Genomic DNA, 18,178 nt, shown 5'->3' on the forward strand with positions numbered 1-18,178 from the left:
CACACACCACACACTAGGGATCAAGCCCACAACCTGGCCATGTGCCCTGATTAGGAATTGAACCATGACCTCCTGGTTCATAGGTCTACGCTCAACTACTGAGCCACGCCGGCTGGGCCATAGACACGTTTTACAAGGAAAGCTTGATAGATAGTAGAGAAGGATTTTTTTAAAGGCTGAATTAAAAACCATATATGTAAAAACATTGCTAAATTTGCAAAAAGGAAAATAATGTTTTGACCATCCAAGGACACCATAAGTGAAATTAAAAGAGACACTACAGACTAGAGAAAATAGTTGCAGTGCTCACCGTCAACAAAGTTTTATTATCCAGAAATTAGACAAAGGTTAGTAACAGGAAATTCACAAAAGAGGAATCTAAAATAGCTAAAGAACACTGCTCTGTCTCAATAAAAACAAGTGTAATTGTGGAATACAGCGTATTGGAAACTTTGACAACATCAAGTGTTGATGAAGCGTGTAGATAGGAGAAGACATTTTTACAGTTGCAGGGCACTTCACACATTGTGGTGAAATAAGAGGTCTTTTGGGGGCAGGAAGGGGGGGTAAGAGATAAACCAAAGGACTTGTATGCATGCATATAAGCATAACCAATGGACATAAGACACTGGGGGGTAGGGGAGGCCAGGGGATTGTCAAGGGCGGGGGGCAAAAGGAGACATATGTAATACTCTTTGTAAGACTTTAAGCAATAAAACACTTTTAAAAAAAAAAGAAATAAGAGGCCTTTTAAACTTCCCTTAGCAAGATTATAAAACCACTATGGAGAGCAGTTTAGTGCTGTTGAAAAAGATACTTGTAGGTACCTAAACTCACACTTGTCAAGGAGATCAAGCCTTGTATAAGATGTATAAGAATTTCATCAAAGTAAAATTAGTAATTGGAAGCAACCAAACTGTCCATCAACAGGATAGTATTTATATAATGGAATGCTATGAGAAAAAAGAAAATTGCCAAAGGATACATATAGTATGACTAGGGTCCCAGTGCACGAATTCATGCACCTTGAAAGGAACTGTGGGCTGAGAGGCTGCAGTGGGCACAGGGGTGGGTCTCGGCCCATCCTCCTGGCCCCTCCTACCGCGGCCCCCTGTCCCCTGTCTGCCAGCAGCCCTGCTGGCACAGGCCTCACTCGCACCCGCTGACAGCTGAGGCCCTGCTCGCACCCGCTTATGGCATGGAGCAATTGGGGCCCACACCAGAAGTGGATCTGAGTAGCAGCTGCTGCCCTGATCATCCCTGAGGAGCAGTGGGAGGCGGAGAAACCCTCAGGGGCAATCAGGGCTGGCAACCGCCACTTGCACCTGCTGAGGGTGCCGAGCAATTGGGACTGGCGCCGGGCACCTGCAGCGGGTGTGAGCGGCCGCTTCAGCAGCGGCTGTGAGAGGGGCTGGCGCCAGTAGCAGGTGTGAGCATAGGGCAGAACTGCAGCGCGTAGGAGCAAAGAATTTTTAGTAATCACCAGAGGCTCGCCACGATGATGACAACAACCAGCTCCCCGCCTTGGTCTGGCACCCCCACTCACCTGCTCCACTATCCCACCGCGGCCAATGCCCACCATATTCCACACTCTATACCGTCTTCTGCTAACACCTACCATGTTTCACACACGCTCCCTGGTGGGCAGAGCACATCATAATGACCAGTTGTTCTGCTGTTCAGTTTATTTACAATTAGGGTTTTATATAGAGAGACTAGAGGCCCGGTGCACAAAAATTTGTGCACTCGGGGGAAGGGGGTCCCTCAGCCTGGCCTGTGCCCTCTCGCAGTCTGGGACCTCTCGGGGGATGACCACCTGCTGGCTTAGGCCTGCTCCCTGGGGGGATTGGGCCTAAGCTGGCAGTCATCCCTCTGGCAGCCCGGCTGCCCTCGGGGATGTCCACTTGTTAGCAGGGAGCAGGCCTAAGCTGCAGTCGGACATCCTTAGCACTGCTGAGGAGGCGGGAGAGGCTCCCACCACCACCGCTGTACTGACAGCCATCAGCCTGGCTTGTGGCTGAGCAGAGCTATCCCTGTGGGAGCGCACTGACCACCAGGGGACAGCTCCTTCATTGAGCATCTGCCCCCTGATGGTCAGCGTGTGTCGTAGTGACCAGTCATTCCCAGTCGTTCTGCTGTTAAGGTCAATTTGCATATTACCCTTTTATCATATAGGAGTGCCTGGCCAGCCTGGGTGAGGGTCTGATGGCTGTTTGCAGGCTGGCCATACCTCCTTCAGGGTGCAGGATCCCCACTGGGGTGCCTGGGCGGTCCAGGTGAGTAGCTGATGGCAGTTTTCAGGCTGGCCAAGCCCCCCAGCGGGGACCCTCACCCCGTGAGGGTGTGTCCAGCCTGGGTGAGTGGCTGATGGCTGTTTACAGGCTGGCCACATCCCCTTCAGTGTGGGGGTTCCCACTGGGGTGCCTGGGTGAGGGGCTGAGGGCCGTTTTCAGGCTGGCTAAGCCCCCCAAGCGGGGACCCTCACCCCATGAGGGTGTGGCCTGCCTGGGTGAGGGGCTGATAGCTGTTTGCAGGCTGGCCACGGCCTCCAGCCACCCAAGCTCCCAGTGGAGGCTGGCTGGAAGCAGGTATCTGGGATTTATTTGTCTATACTTGAAACTTTGTTGCCATGAGCAGAGGCCACAGCCGGCTCAGGGCAGGTGGGAAGCTTGGCTTCCTCCATCGCCCGGGCAACCAAGCCTCCTGCTTGCTCCATCTCCATGGCTGCCGGCCGCCATCTTGGTTGGGTTAATTTGCATATAGCCGCTCTGATTGGCTGGTGGGCTTGGCTTGGGGCGTAGCAAAGGTACGGTCAGTTAGCATCTTTGTCTTTTATTAGTGTAGACTAGAGGCCCAGTGCATGCAATTTGTGCAATGGTAGGGTCCCTAGTGGCTACCAGCTGCCAGCCAGGGCCTCCCTCCCTTCCCCCGGCTGGCCCCGCCCCCTAGTTAAACTCCCGGATGACCTCCCAGTCAAGGGGACAATTTGCATACCACCTTATATAATAAAAGCCTAATATGCTAAGTGTCTGGTTGGCCGTTCAACCAATCAAAGCGTAATATGCTAATGATTTGCTACAGCTGCTCAACTGCTCACTATGACATGCACTGACCACCAGGTGGCAGATGCTCTAAACAGTAGGTTAGCTTGATGCTAGGGCCCACCCATCAGGACTGAGTGAGATGGGCCAGACATGCCCCGGAGCCCTCCTGTGGTCCCTCCCCAGCTGGCCAACCTCCTGCGTCTCTCTTGTGCACTGGTGGGCTCCCTCAGCCTGGCCTGCGCCCTCTCGCTATCCAGGAACCCTCGGAGGATGTTGGAGAGCCAATTTCGGCCCGATCCCACAAGGGGAGCACCGCTCACTCAGAAGCCGGGCTTACACTGACGAGCACAGCAGTGGTGGCAGGAGCCTCTCCCACCTCTGCAGCAGCCCTAAAGATATCCAGCTTAGGCCTGGGGAGCAGGCCTAAGCCACCAGTCAGACATCCCCCGAGGACTCCTGGACTGCGAGAGGGTGCAGGCTGGGCTGAGGGACACCACCCCCCCACCCCCCAACTCCACAGTGCATGAATTTCGTGCACCGGGCCTCTTGTGTATTATAAAAAAGTATAATCTTGACAGTGCTTTTTTGTGTGTAAATACAGAAGTCTATCTTTCAAGTGTAAAAACAGATTGGGAATAGAAACATTTGATTTTTTTATTATGGAGCTCACTTCTGGTGGTGAGGAAGGGAGAGAATGCAATAGGATTTGTGAAATTTGACTTTAATTCTTAATGTACTTCTTAAGAAGATGTAAAGCAAACGTGGCCCCCCCAAAACAACAAAACCCACAAATGGTTAAAATTAAAAACAGGTGTTAGGCGCACAGGCAATAATTTTTTGTCTCACTCTCTTAGATGCAAAGTAAATCCTTCATTTTTTACTTAGTGAGATTCTTGTTTGTAAATGATGATATTGACAAAATTTAAAAAGCCATGGTCTTCAGATATGAAATTATTTCCTTTAGTTCCTCAGATGTTAGCAATGATGGTTGATCTAGAAGAGGATGAGGACTGGGCAAATGCGGATGAACTAGAAGATGATGATTTTGACAGGTAATCATAATAAATACTGTATAAAGGTTCCTCCTTGACAGGATAGAGCAACATCAGTTGACAATGAGAGCTTTAGGCTTATGAGGCCCCCACCTTTCTACCACTGTATTCCATAATTTGAAGTTAAACTTTTAAGTTTGGAATATGGGACACTTAGGTTTCTTGTTGTATGCATTTCTGCATCCGATTTTGTAAATATTTTAAATAAAGTAGCTATCTTTTCAACCCCATCTTTAAAATTTCTTCAAGATTTTTTATTTTGCGTATGTTTTTAAAATATGTACAAAGAAACTTTATTGTGATAAATTTCTTTATAGGCATAGTCTTCATTTAGAATGGTTATTTCACCACAGTTCCCTGTGAAGCTCCATATTTTCCTAATCTACAATCTAACTTGAGGCTACAGAGGAGATGGTGGTGAAATCGGTACACTAGGTGACATAACACTGGAATTGCTGTTTACGTGCTGTGACTTAGGAGACCCCCATGAATACAGATTCCTATGGAAAAGTCAACCGAAATCTATATTCACTGTCCCAATATTGATGATGGCCTCTTGCATGTACATGAAACAGCACTTCAGAGATCTGTTAATTTGATTCTTTCAGTAGTCTTAAAGGTATATTATAGCTACAGAACGGAGAGAAAAGGTTGAGTGATTTGCTCAATATTGCATAGCCAGTTAGTAGACTGGGCTTTAATACCATTTCTCTTAGTCTTCCCAGGGTATCATACTATCTCTGATTCTTAAAAAGAACTGAAATTATTCCCAGAAAGGCTAGCAGTCGGTATAAGCTACTATAGCAATACTAGAAATGAAAGACATTTGCCTTATAGAATATATGGTGGTTTCTGAGGCTAACTCCCATTATTAAAAATGACTGACTTCTGACTTAAAGACTGTGTTGGAGTGTATGAAAGTAGTCCTTCACTGGAAATAACCTAACAGGGCTGAAGAAAAGATAGGGCTCAGATCAGGTTTTCTTTCCCTGGTTTAAGTTACTCTAATGTGCTGCTACCTGACCTGGAATTTGCCCTGTAAAAGGCCCTTGAATTTATATGGTTTATGAAGCTGTTTTTTTCTGGACTAGGTAAATAAGCTTTTCTTACCTGTGAATAAATGGCCATAATCAGTTTAAGTCTAAGAACCTGTTCTAAAGATAGTTTGTAGCCTTTTCTTTGTACACATGTGGGGACAAAAGTAGGTTTATAGTTTTGAGTATGCAAAAACAGTTTATTCTACATTATTACTTATTAATTACTGTATTTTCCATACAAACAACTGTAAAGCTACTTTTGCCCACCCCTATATGTCATATCTTCAGAACAGCTAAAGATTATGCACATGACAAACTCACTGCTGATCTTAGAGTTATAAGACAGTAAAAAGGCGTTTATGCCTGGTTTTCTTCAGTTTTAAGTGAAAACACTGGAATGGAGTTTCACTTACACATAATTTTTGGCAATGCAATTTACACCCCTTTAAAGGTAAATAAATAAGTTCACAGTGAGGAGAAAATCATGTACAGTCTCAGCCCCCTTTCAGTTTTCTATGTTCTGTTCACTGATTATTTTGAAGGATATATGTCCAGGAAATGAGAAATGCAAGGTTCTCCTAAATGCTCTGCACACACTTCTGCATCTTGAAAGTATCAGAAGCTAAGTGTTAGCCAGTGTGGGGTGTGTACGTGTAAAGAGAGAGAAAGGGGAAAGCCTTGAAAAATAAGATTTGGACATAGGACTTTATAAACTACAGTGAATCATAGTTTATTTGCCTCCCTCCCCTTTTTTAACTCTAGGACTTTTAACTCAAACTTACTATATACATTCAGAAGTCTGCTTGATTTATTCTTTTTCAATCCTAGTTTAATAACAATCCAAGTTTAGAAATATGTCTGTATAGTATACTATTCTTGTGTATTTTGAATATGTTGAGTACATTACATGCTGTTTTTTGCAGCAATGCAGTTGCTGGTGAGAGTGCTTTGGACCGAATGGCTTGTGGACTTGGAGGAAAGCTCGTTTTGCCCATGATCAAGGAACACATTATGCAGATGCTTCAAAATCGTAAGCTCTCTCTTTCAAATGCTAGAATAATGGAAAGTTGCTTTCTAAGTCAGAAACTATAACCAATGCTTAGACTGTGTCTAAAAATTAATCTTTGCCTTTTTATATTCTGTGTTTAACCTCATTTTTACATTATGTTGATAAAATTCTATTTAGTTGTCTTTGGGGCCATTCAGTCTTAAGGCAAAGAATATTTTTCCTCACAATTAAAAATACTCAATTCTCCTCAGAATTGGCCTAATTGTATAGGAAAAAAAATATAAATCCTAAGGAAAATTTAGTTTTCTCTTTAGCCAGAAACATCTAGATTTGAATTTAACTAAAATGATACTATTTGACTATTTATGAAACATTTGATTCATAAAATTTTATGAGACATATTTGATTTATATAATCTCCCTTCAGCCAATATCTTTTATTTTCAAGACTATCTAGTATTTGTGATTTGCAGTTAAAGAATTTGACCTTTAAATTCCTGCTACAACTTACTAGTTAGTAAAGAAGGCTTTATTTCTATGGCAATGGACACATAAAGATTTGTTACTGCTGAATGTATGACTTTGAGCAAGTCTTTTGCACTTTTATTGTGTATAAAACTGGAAAATGATGCTTGCCCTATACCCAGGATTACAGTTAGAATCCAAAGCTGTATTTAATTTATGTGAAAAGTGCTTTAACAATGGCAAATGGTATATATTTCTTAGTAACATATACTCCACTTTATTTTTCAAAAGTTTTGTTGTCTTTGCTTTAAATAATGAACTGCAAAATTTTTTAAATCTTAAAATTCAGAGAAGAAAACCATTTCCAAATCCCCATACCATGCCATCTCATTTGCTCAGCATTCTTCCAGACACTGCACATTGAGAATGTATGTGTCATCTCTGAATCAAGTATAGATATATTTCTATATCAGTATTTATTGCATTCCTTTAATTTTAATTAGTAAGTACAGAATGCAAAGATTAGTATACGATATTAATATATTGGTTTCCTAGGATTATTATTCCACAGTTGACTCATTTTTGGTTTACTGGTATATTGAGTAATTGAACACATTAAAAACATACAAATTTATAAGTGATAAAGTTTTAATACTTAACATAAACATTAGCATTTTTCAGAAAATTTTTATAGTAGAATTAGTTACAACAGAGTTCATTTTTACATAGGTTTCAGGCTCCCCAAAGTGAAAAATTTAGTATGAAATATTTTAGGATTTTTCTACAATGTGGTTTAACCCTTATGCCAGCAGTTCTTAAACTTTCTTTTCTCAGGATGCCTTCACACTCTTAAAAATTACTGAGATTTCCAGAGCCTCTTTATGTGGATTATATCCATTTGTATTAGAAATTAAAACAAATATTAAAAATCTTTATTTAAAAATAATAAACACATTATACATTACTAGAAATAACATTTTTGTGAAGAATGACTCCTCTAAAACAAAAAAATGTTAAAAGAATGTCTTTTTTGCTATTTTATAAATATTATTAGATGCCTTAGCTGAATTCATGGGCAAACTACAGTAATTAATAAATAATACAAGAATAAACTGTTATGCATATTCGCAATTGTAAACCTACTTTTGCTCTACCTTATATTTATGTGTATCTTGTTTTGTTCTTGAAGGAATTTTAGACATAAGAGGGAAATTACATGCTAGAAGAGGATGTGAAGTCTAGTAAAAAATAAATATTGCTTAGCACATATCTATACTAATAAAAGGGTAATATGATAATTAGACTGGGAGAACTTCTGGACAAAGCCATGGTGCCAGGGCCTAGGCAGTTAGGGGCGAGCAGGCTGGCAGTGAGGGGCGCAGTTGGGTTGAGCAGGCCAGCAGGCGGAGTGGTTAGGGGTGATCAGGCAGGCAGGCAGGTGAGTGGTTAGGAGCCAGCAGTCCTGGATTGTGAGAAGGATGTCCCAGATGGAGAGGGTGCAGGCCAGGCTGGGGGACTCCCCCACCCACCCGTGCATGAATTTCATGCACCAGGCCACTAGTTCTGTTAATAAAAAAGCAAATATACATTATTATGTTAGAATACAAATAAGACTCATCCATATTCATTTACCATCCTATACTAATAAAAGAGAAAAATGGTAATTGGCGTACGACCGATACCTTTTTCATTGGCTAATCAGTGAGATATGCAAATTAACTGCCAACTAAGATGGCAGTTAACTGCCAAAAAAGATGGCGGCTAATTTGCATATTGCAGGCAGGATGGTACAGCGCCATCAGAGAGCGGGTTGGGGGTGTGAGTGCCAGCAGTCGCCCGAGACCTGATCCCGCCGGTAGACCGGGACACAGGCCGGTGAGGCGGCTGCAGCGTCCACCCGCACTCACACCGCCAACCCGCGAGAGCGGGTAGGGGGCGTGAGTGCCAGCGGTCGCCCGGGACCCAATCACGCAGGCCTGCGGGGCGGCTGCAGTGGTCACCTGGGACCCGATCCGGCCGGCAGACTTGGACGCAAGCCGGCGGGGCGGCTGCGGCGTCCGCCCACACTCAAGCCGCCAACCCACAAGAGCGGGTTGGCGGCGTGAGTGCCAGTGGTCGCCCAGGACCCGATCCGGCCGGCAAACCCGGACGCGAGCTGGTGGGGCGGCTGCGGCGGTCGCCCGGGACCCGATCACGCGGGGCCGGCGGGGTGGCTGCAGCGTCCGCCCGCACTCACGCCGCCAACCCGCGAGAGTGGGTTGGGGGCGTGAGTGCCGGCGGTCGCCCGGGACCCGATCCGGCCGGCAAACCGGGACGCGAGCCGGCAGAGCGGCTGCGGCGACCACCGGCACTCACGCCCCCAACCCAGGCGGGTTGGGGACGTGAGTGCCAGTGGTCACCCGGAACCCAATCACGCGGGCCGGCAGGGCGACTCGCCCCCAACCCGCTCTCCCGCCCAGCAGGGTACCCTCATTTCCCCCCATCACTGGTTCTGCCCCCAGCCCACGCCTGACGCCTCTTTCAGAGGCGTCAGGCCTGGGCTGGGGTCAACGCCTGAGGGCTCCCAGTATGTGAGAGGGGGCAGGCTGGGCTGAGGGACACTCCCCCCGCGCGCGCGCACACACACACACACACACACACACACACACACACACTCACACACACCCACACACCCACACACCCAGTGCACGAATTTCGTGCACCAGGCCCCTAGTATTACTAAATAAAATTCTTTAAAAGTAGCACGTTTTTCTTTTTCAGTGTTTTTTTTCTTTTGGAAATCATCTAATCTGTATTAAGTAAGCAGCAGTGTGTGACAGAAGATCCAGACATTTATTGCTTATAATATCAGAGGAAAAGTCTCTTATTTTAAGTAGTTTATAAATACTGATAATCTCTTTGCTTCTATATTGCCTTCTAACTTTTGGCATGGAAATGCTTGTGTGACATAACCACTATTACAATGAAATAATCCAGTCAGGTACTTTTTCTATCCATTTTTTAAACTAATAAATGAATAAAAATATTTCATTACTCTTTTTCAGAGTAAGGAGAACTTTTAATACTTCTGCTAGAATGACATGTTTGTAGTGTCTCATTGCTGTTCTTTTATTTGCAATTCTTTCTCTGTAGCTGACTGGAAATATCGACATGCAGGATTAATGGCTTTATCCGCCATTGGTGAAGGATGCCACCAGCAAATGGAAGGAATTCTAAATGAAATTGTAAATTTTGTTTTGCTTTTTCTTCAGGATCCTGTAAGTACCAATAACTGTTTGGTTCATAATTATTACTGTAGTTTCAAATGGGAAATAGAAAGCCTTTACTAATACCAAGGAGTATATTGCAGCATCCAAGAGTGAGGTATGCAGCCTGTAATGCTGTTGGACAGATGGCTACAGATTTTGCTCCTGGCTTCCAAAAGAAATTCCATGAGAAGGTAAGCAACAAGTCCTCAAACACTCAAACTTTAAGAAGAAGGGTGGCATTTCAAAATATATGCTTACGTGATTTCCTTCCACAGGTGATTGCGGCTCTGCTACAGACCATGGAAGACCAAGGCAATCAACGAGTGCAGGCCCATGCCGCTGCCGCTCTCATTAACTTTACTGAGGACTGCCCCAAGTCACTGCTTATTCCATATTTGGATAATTTGGTGAAACATCTACATTCCATCATGGTACTTAAACTTCAGGAGGTAAATTTTAAGATGCTTAACTCCCCTATTTAGATGTTAATTTAGATTAATTTGAACAGGGGGACTCTTCAGCATGGCAATCAAGAATAGAAAGTGAGCCCTAACTGGTTTGGCTCTGTGGATAGAGCGTCGGCCTGCGGACTCAAGAGTCCCAGGTTCGATTCTAGTCAGGGGCATGTACCTTGGTTGCGGGCACATACCCAGTAGGGAGTGTGCAGGAGGCAGCTGATCAATGTTTGTCTCTCATCGATGTTTCTAACTCTCCATCCTTCTCCCTTCCTCTCTGTAAGAAATCAATAGAATATATTTAAAAAAAGAGAATAGAAAGGCCTGGCCAGTGTTGCTCAGTGGTTGGGCATTGACCCAGGAACCAAGAGGTCACATGCCTGGGTTGCAAGCTCAATTCCCAGTTAGGGGGAGTGCAGGAGGCAGTCAATGGATGATGTTTCTCTTTCATTGATTTTTCTATCCCTCTTTCTTCCCCTCTCTAAAAATCAATTTCAAAACATTTTTTTAAAGTTATTTTTAAAAAAAGAAGAAGAATAGAAAGTTAGAAGGACATTATAGGCCTGACCAGAAAATGATCCAGTTTTGGGACTAGGGAAGATACGCCCTAAAGGTTAGGTAAAATCATTGTCTTGAAAACAAGGCAGTTATTTTTTAACTCTAATTTAGGTAAATTTGGAGGAACCAATTTATGTTTCTAATTGCTCTAAGGAATCATGATAATATGATTTTATGAAATGAAAGTAGCATTGTGGGACTAAAAAGGGAGATGATTTAAGGCAAGAGCATCATGATCATTGTTCAGGGAGCTTGGATGGTAACAATGGAAATTGGAGGGCAGGGGGGGAGGTGACTAAAAAACATTTCTCGGGAAGCATGCACAGTTTCTTTTTGCCAGTTTGAATTTCAAAAGATGAAAGAGAAGGACGTAAAAAATTGATCTCCTAAACCAGGTCACAGAAATAGAGATGTGGAAAAGAAATTTTTTTTTTGCTTTAAGTATGTTGTTTTTCAAATAAGACCTGGCCATTCAAAAAGAAGATGGTTTATAGTTATAGGTTAAATAAGAGAGGCAGCCTACAAACAATTAAATGGTGTTAGTACAGCAGTGTGTGGGAGGAAAGATGCAAGTAAGAGAAGCAAAGATTGGCCTAGCCAGTTTGAGTCATTGGATAGAGCATCAGCCTGCGGACTGAAGGGTCCCAGGTTCAATTCCAGTCAAGGGCACGTACCTTGGTTGCAGGTTCCTCGGCCCTGGTCAGGGATTATGCAAGAGGCAACCAATGATGTTTCTCTCTGTCTCTCCCTCTCCCTTCCACTCTCTAAAAATCAGTGGAAATATATCCTCAGGTGAGAATTAACAAAAAGAGAGAGAAGCAAAGATTGAGTCTCAGTTTTCAAATATAGTGAAAATAAATTGCTACTATAAAAATGAAGTAAATAAAAAGGACATAAAAGCTTTTTTTACTGTTATATTTAACAAATATAAAGTTGCTGTCAGATTGCTGTAAAAGTTTCTAACACTCAATTCCTGTACTTTAATATGAACTAGTAACAGACAAGTTTGCAAACCACACTCCTGCATAGCACTGGTCTAAAGAAGAACTGGAGAATACACGCTAAAGAACAAGAACAAGATAAGCAAAAAACAAATAAACAAACAAAAAAAAAACCAAACCAACAACTCGTAGCCACAAACAACAGTATAGTGATTACCAGAGGGTAAGGGGGGGATAAATGGTGAAGGAAGGAGACTAGACTTGGGGTGGTAAATACACAATTAAAATATACAGATGATGTATTAGAGAATTGTATGCCTGAAGTCTACATGACTTGATTAACCAGTGTCACCACAATAAATTTAATTTTTAAAAGAGATACAATGTCTCACAAGGCAAAGAAATCAATTTGCAACAAAAAGGATATACCATATGATACATCCATTTGATAGCAGAGTAGGAACATGAGTGTATCTGAAGACAAAGATGTAGACCCAGGTTGAAGGCAGATTATTTGGCTGGTTAAGTCAGGAACAGATGAATCAAATGTGATTTTAGGCTGAAGTGTGAAGAGCAAGAGCGTCTGTATATTTTCCTCCCCTTCCTGCAGAGGGACAATGTGTGAGATACAGATTGAAGGAAGTCGTTGCTAAGATAGAAAGGAGAGGAGGATAAATTATGTGAGCAAGAGTTTTATGAAAAGAATACCCAAGGGAAAAGGATGTTCCTTCTTAAACATTAAATATGGAGCAGATGCTGAGATTCAGGAGGAGGGGGGAATAAATTAACCTCTTAAAGTTGTGCTGGAACTCAGTGCAAGCGAGGAACTCTTTTGAGAGTGTGGTTGTAGTAGATGGGGAGAAAGAAGAAAATCGGGGTGTAGTTACTAGGGCAAGTATTCATGTGAATCCACAAGGAAGTATAATATTACCAGGTGACGGCATGAGCCCAGCTACAAATACCCACTTAGTATTCATTACTGGCGAGGGCAGAGAATACCGTAGATCTCTGGTGCAGGAGAAAGGATGATCATCACGTCGAAGACAGAAGTGAAGTGAAAAAGAGGGCACCAGTAGCATCATTAATGTATCTTCTCAGAAGAATCCAATTAGAAGATAAAGGTATAGAACAAAAAGGGAATTTCCTCCTTGATGTAGTAGAACAACCCAAAATATATAGTAAGTGGGAATAAATGAAGAAAAATGAATAAGGAGGATAGGCATTTACTTGATGGCAAACTTGTGCTCAAGGACTTGCTGTGCTGTGAGATAAAGCAAAAATGATTAAGGAGGCCTATAGTAACTGAAGAGAGAGATATCCCACATAAGTAGTTCAACAGGGATTCTTAAATTTGCTCTAAAATCCATTACCTTCACTCTGGCTGCTGAAGAGTAGTTTCATCTTGCTATTTCAGAAAAGCATTTGGAAACTTGGAGTTTTTCTTCCAATTTCTCATTTACGTAATGTATTTTGTATATCTTCCTTCTCCTAGTTGATTCAAAAAGGCACCAAGCTAGTTTTGGAACAAGTTGTGACATCTATCGCATCAGTTGCAGATACTGCAGAGGAAAAGTTTGTCCCTTACTATGACTTATTTATGCCATCATTAAAGCACATTGTTGAGAATGCAGTTCAAAAGGAACTTAGACTTCTCAGAGGAAAAACTATTGAATGCATCAGTCTCATTGGTCTGGCTGTAGGGAAGGAAAAGGTAAGTAATTTGTAGTATGTTGAATTTACTATAATTTGTCTGTGGAGGCATTGAGGGTGCAAGAGGGTTTTTTCCTTCTGATAAGTGGTTTTCTGGGTGCTTTTTTTTTTCTCCCATCAGCTTACTCTCACATTATTCTCATTTTATATATAAATAAGTTGTTGCCTTCGTTTTTTCATTGTTACTATTTAAGGTTCTTAATTCAAGTTATGCTCTTGAGACCTCCCCCTTTCTTACCACATGTACAGGCTATGTCTTTGGAGCATATGGAGTTCAGATCCATGTTTAGTTTCACTCATTTAAATATTTGCTTGGAAACATTCCAGTTGCTTTCCTGTTCACTTAAAAACATCGGGTATCCCTAGCCTGTTTGGCTGTGTGGATAGAGCATCAGCCTGCAGACTGAAGGGTACTGGGTTGATTCCAGTCAAGGGCACATGCCCAGGTGGCAGGCTCTATCCCCAGTAGGGGGCTTGCAGGAGGCAGCCGATCGTGTGTGTGTATATCAGGTGTCCTAAAAGAGAAATCTTCGTATATATAGCTTTTCAGAATATAATTACCAAGGAGCATTGGCCATTGTGTTTTTTCTTCCCAGCCAGCAGCTCAGTTGTCAAAGCTAATCCAAAAGAAATTCTTCTGTCATTGACCCTTCGTGTTCTGATTCTCAGAACTACCAACATAGAACCCTTCACTGTGGTCTCTAAAACCAGCATCAGTATTAACTTACCTTATAAATTGTTTTCTGTAGGATACCGAGAAGCTAACCAGTAAAACATTTTTATGTTACATACTCTATATATCTGGCTTTCAAGTATTTTCGAAACACTGCCTCTTTATACAGTAGATTGCCAGAACCACAGTTAAATGAAAATCATAGAGGTCTATGGAGCAATCCAAAATATTCTTTCTGGATTTGGATTATCATTTTAATGCTGGAAATGCATAAGCCACAGACCAAAATTTGATGACATTAGAAATATTTGTATACTCCGGTTTACTTTGACTTTAGCAGAATATATTTTTCTAGAAAGAACACTAAGTCTTGCTTGCAATATGGTGAAAAATTTTCAACATAATACTTTTATCTGAGGGGTTATAACTGATATGGGAAATGTAATAGATCTTTTGGGCAAGTTTTGTTATTATACAAGAAACATTAATTGCCTCTCTGATTTGATATACGAGTCATATTGTTGTTGTTTTTCTTACATATTTTTTTCTAGTTCATGCAAGATGCATCGGATGTGATGCAGCTGTTGCTGAAGACCCAGACAGACTTCAGTGATATGGAAGATGATGATCCTCAGGTAAAGCAGCCTCAATATGTTCCATCCTAATCCATCTAGGAGTTTCAGCTAGTGCAAGGTTAAATGTACTTTTTTTAAAAAAAATAATGGAATAATAGGTTTCCTGAGCAATATTAACCACAGGTTTCAGAGCCATTCTTCACTGGTTTGACTTCAGTTTCTCATAATAGTATTCACAATGCCTAACATAAAATAGGCACTTAGTTTGAATTGACTTTTTTACTTTTTCTCAATTTGCTGTAGCTGCTCCTCCTCCTTGACTCTCAATATTTTGATGCTCTTGAGGGTCTGTCCTAGGCCCTCTTTTCTCCTCACTCCCCTTGAGCAGTGTCATTCACAATCATGGCCTCAATTCTCCTATATATACTTGTGACCTCCATATCTTTCTTTGAATTTGGGCTTCATTTATCCAAACACTTACTAGATATCTCTATTTGGATGTCTCCTAGTCCTTTGAATGCCACATGAATTCCCCTCCCTTGTCAAAAGAAATGCAGAAACCTAAAAATATTAGAACATGCCATGCCCTCTTCTCTCTGCCTATGAATAAACAAACATTTCTTTAACTTAGAAAGAACCCTTCCCCCACTCAACCTGGCTAACTCCTGCTTATATTGCACATCCAGTACCAGTTTCAATGGTGGATACTTATGACACTGTTGTAATAATTGTAATTGTCCATCCTAATCTTAATGGTACTCTGAATGCCTAACACAGGGGTCGCCTAAGACCATCGGAAAACACATATATAAGTTTTGTTTTTGTGATTAATCACTATGCTTTAACTATGTTCAATTTATAACAATGAAATTGGGAGTCACCACAACATGAGGAACTGTATTAAAGGGTCACAGCATTAGGAAGGTTGAGAACCACTGGCCTAACATATCACAGGCACTCAATAAATAGTTGGATTAAATTTTGGCTTTACACAGCCACATTATAATTATTTCCCTTACACTCAAAATTATGTTTTTGTTTTGTTTGTATAAATTAGGAATGGGAAACAATTTGTGAGATAGATACATAGATAGACATAAGGGAGTAAAAAAAATCACTTTCTGGGTTACAGGGATGGTGAATTAAAACTATAGGTAAGTAAGTCTATGTAAATACAGTAGTAGAAGAGGTGTCAAAGAGACCAGCCACTTACACAGAAAATTACAACATCTAGGTCAGTGATGGCGAACCTTTTGAGCTCGACGTGTCAGCATTTTGAAAAACCCTAACTTAACTCTGGTGCCGTGTCACATATAGAAATTTTTTGATATTTGCAACCATAGTAAAACAAAGACTTATATTTTTGATATTTATTTTATATATTTAAATGCCATTTGACAAAGAAAAATCAACCAAAAAAATGAGTTCGAGTGTCACCTCTGACACGTGTGTCATAGGTTCGCTATCACTGATCTTGGAGAAAGGGATGTTTGTTTCTTGAGTGTTAATGTTTAATGGATGGGATACTAGGCAGTAGGGATATAAAGTCAAATAAAATGTGTCTGCCTTCAAAAAAAAATAGTGCCTAGGAGTTTAAGTAGGTTTTATGTGATTCAGACAATAGTAGAGAAAACTGTATGTTGCTTCTTGAAAGTAGAAAAATAGATATGATCCTGGTCTTTCTGTATTGCTTCACTTGCTGTGACTATATTCCAGTGTAGAGGTTCACAGTGATTTTGTTACTATTTCTGAGCATTTTAAGTTTATGACCTTAGAAAATGCTTATTTTTTTTTTCTTATTAAATCTTTATTGTTCAGATCATTACATTTGTTCCTCTTCCCCCCCCCCCCATAACTCCCCTCCTTCCAGTTCCCACCCTACCCTCCACCCTCACTCCCCACCCAACTGTCCTCATCCATAGGTGCACGATTTTTATCCAGTCTCTTCCCGCCTCTCCCATACACCTTTCCCCCACAAGAATAGTCAGTCCATTCCCTTTCTATGTCCCTGATTCTATTATAATCAACAGTTCATTCTGTTCATCAGATTATTTATTCACTTGATTCTTAGATTCACTTGTTGATAGATGCATATTTGTTGTTCATAATTTGTATCTTTACCTTTTTCTTCCTCTTCCTCTTCTTAAAGGATACCTTTCAGCATTTCATATAATCCTGGTTTGGTGGTGATGAACTCCTTTAGCTTTTCCTTATCTGTGAAGCTCTTTATCTGACCTTCAATTCTGAATGATAGCTTTGCTGGATAAAGTAATCTTGATTGTAGGTTCTTGCTATTCATCACTTTGAATATTTCTTGCCACTCCCTTCTGGCCTGCAAAGTTTCTGTTGAGAAATCAGCTGACAGTCGTATGGGTATTCCCTTGTAGGTAACTGAGTTTCTTTCTCTTGCTGCTTTTAAGATTTTCTCTTTGTCTTTTTGCTCTTGGCATTTTAATTATGATGTGTCTTGGTGTGGTCCTCTTTGGATTCCTTTTGTTTGGGGTTCTCTGTGCTTCCTGGACTTGTAAGTCTATTTCTTTCACCAGGTAGGGGAAGTTTTCTGTCATTATTTCTTCAAATAGATTTTTAATATCTTGGTCTCTCTCATCTTCTGGCACCACTATAATTCTGATGTTGGTACGCTTGAAGCTGTCCCAGAGGCTCCTTACACTATCTTCGTATTTTCGGATTCTTTTTTCATTTTGCTTTTCTGGTTGGGTGTTTTTTGCTTCTTCGCATTTCAAATCTTTGAATTGATTCTTGCGCTACTCTGGTCTGCTGTTGGGAGTCTGTATAGTATTCTTTATTTCAGTCAGTGTATGCTTAATTTCTAGTTGGTTCTTTATCATAACATCGAGGGTCTCATTAGATTTCTTGTAGATCTCATTAAGTTTATCGGCGGCTTCTAGACAGTTTTTGAGAGACCTTAAAAGTGTGGTTCTGAACTCTATATCTTCCATTGACAATTTTGTCCTGTTTCTTTGTCTCCGCATTTTTTTTTTTATGCTTTCTTGGTGCACCCCCTAGTGGTCTTTGTGCACAGTCTTGTTGTAGTTAAGCCTTGATTGTTGTAGTTAATACTAGGGGGATTTGACCTCCAGGCCAACTGGCTGTGAGTGTCAGCTGTGTCTGCAGTGGGAAAATTTCTATCCTCTGGGGAGGTGCTAATCTAGCAGTTGCCTGAGGTTATCCGGCAAATGGCTCTGTGCAGGGCTTGGGCGGGGCGGGGCGGGCGGGTCGCACGGGATCAACAGGGAGGGCAGAGGGAGCAGTTATGGCTGCTCTCAGTCCTGTCCTCAGAGACTCTGCCTCTCAGAGTCCCGGCAATCCCTGCAAACCTCGGAGAGAAAGCTGCCTTCGCATTCCGACCGATGCCAGACAGTCCCATTTCTCCCGTTTGAGTCTGGGTCCC

The 18,178-nt window shown here is 41.8% G+C and overlaps 1 protein-coding gene across 1 annotated transcript in view; it reads left to right on the forward strand.

Annotated features, from left to right (window-relative positions):
* Nucleotides 1–18,178, forward strand: part of IPO5 (importin 5) — a 64,312-nt gene that overhangs the window by 22,385 nt on the left and 23,749 nt on the right. Inside the window, exons 9-15 of the mRNA XM_059684988.1 lie at nucleotides 4,009–4,096; nucleotides 6,057–6,163; nucleotides 9,739–9,863; nucleotides 9,956–10,045; nucleotides 10,130–10,303; nucleotides 13,301–13,519; nucleotides 14,743–14,826. Coding sequence (XP_059540971.1) covers nucleotides 4,009–4,096; nucleotides 6,057–6,163; nucleotides 9,739–9,863; nucleotides 9,956–10,045; nucleotides 10,130–10,303; nucleotides 13,301–13,519; nucleotides 14,743–14,826 — 887 coding nt within the window. The remainder of the gene's footprint in view (nucleotides 1–4,008; nucleotides 4,097–6,056; nucleotides 6,164–9,738; nucleotides 9,864–9,955; nucleotides 10,046–10,129; nucleotides 10,304–13,300; nucleotides 13,520–14,742; nucleotides 14,827–18,178) is intronic.

Source organism: Myotis daubentonii, chromosome 2 (genome assembly GCF_963259705.1).
Source record: "Myotis daubentonii chromosome 2, mMyoDau2.1, whole genome shotgun sequence".
In the NCBI taxonomy this organism is placed as follows: domain Eukaryota; kingdom Metazoa; phylum Chordata; class Mammalia; order Chiroptera; family Vespertilionidae; genus Myotis; species Myotis daubentonii.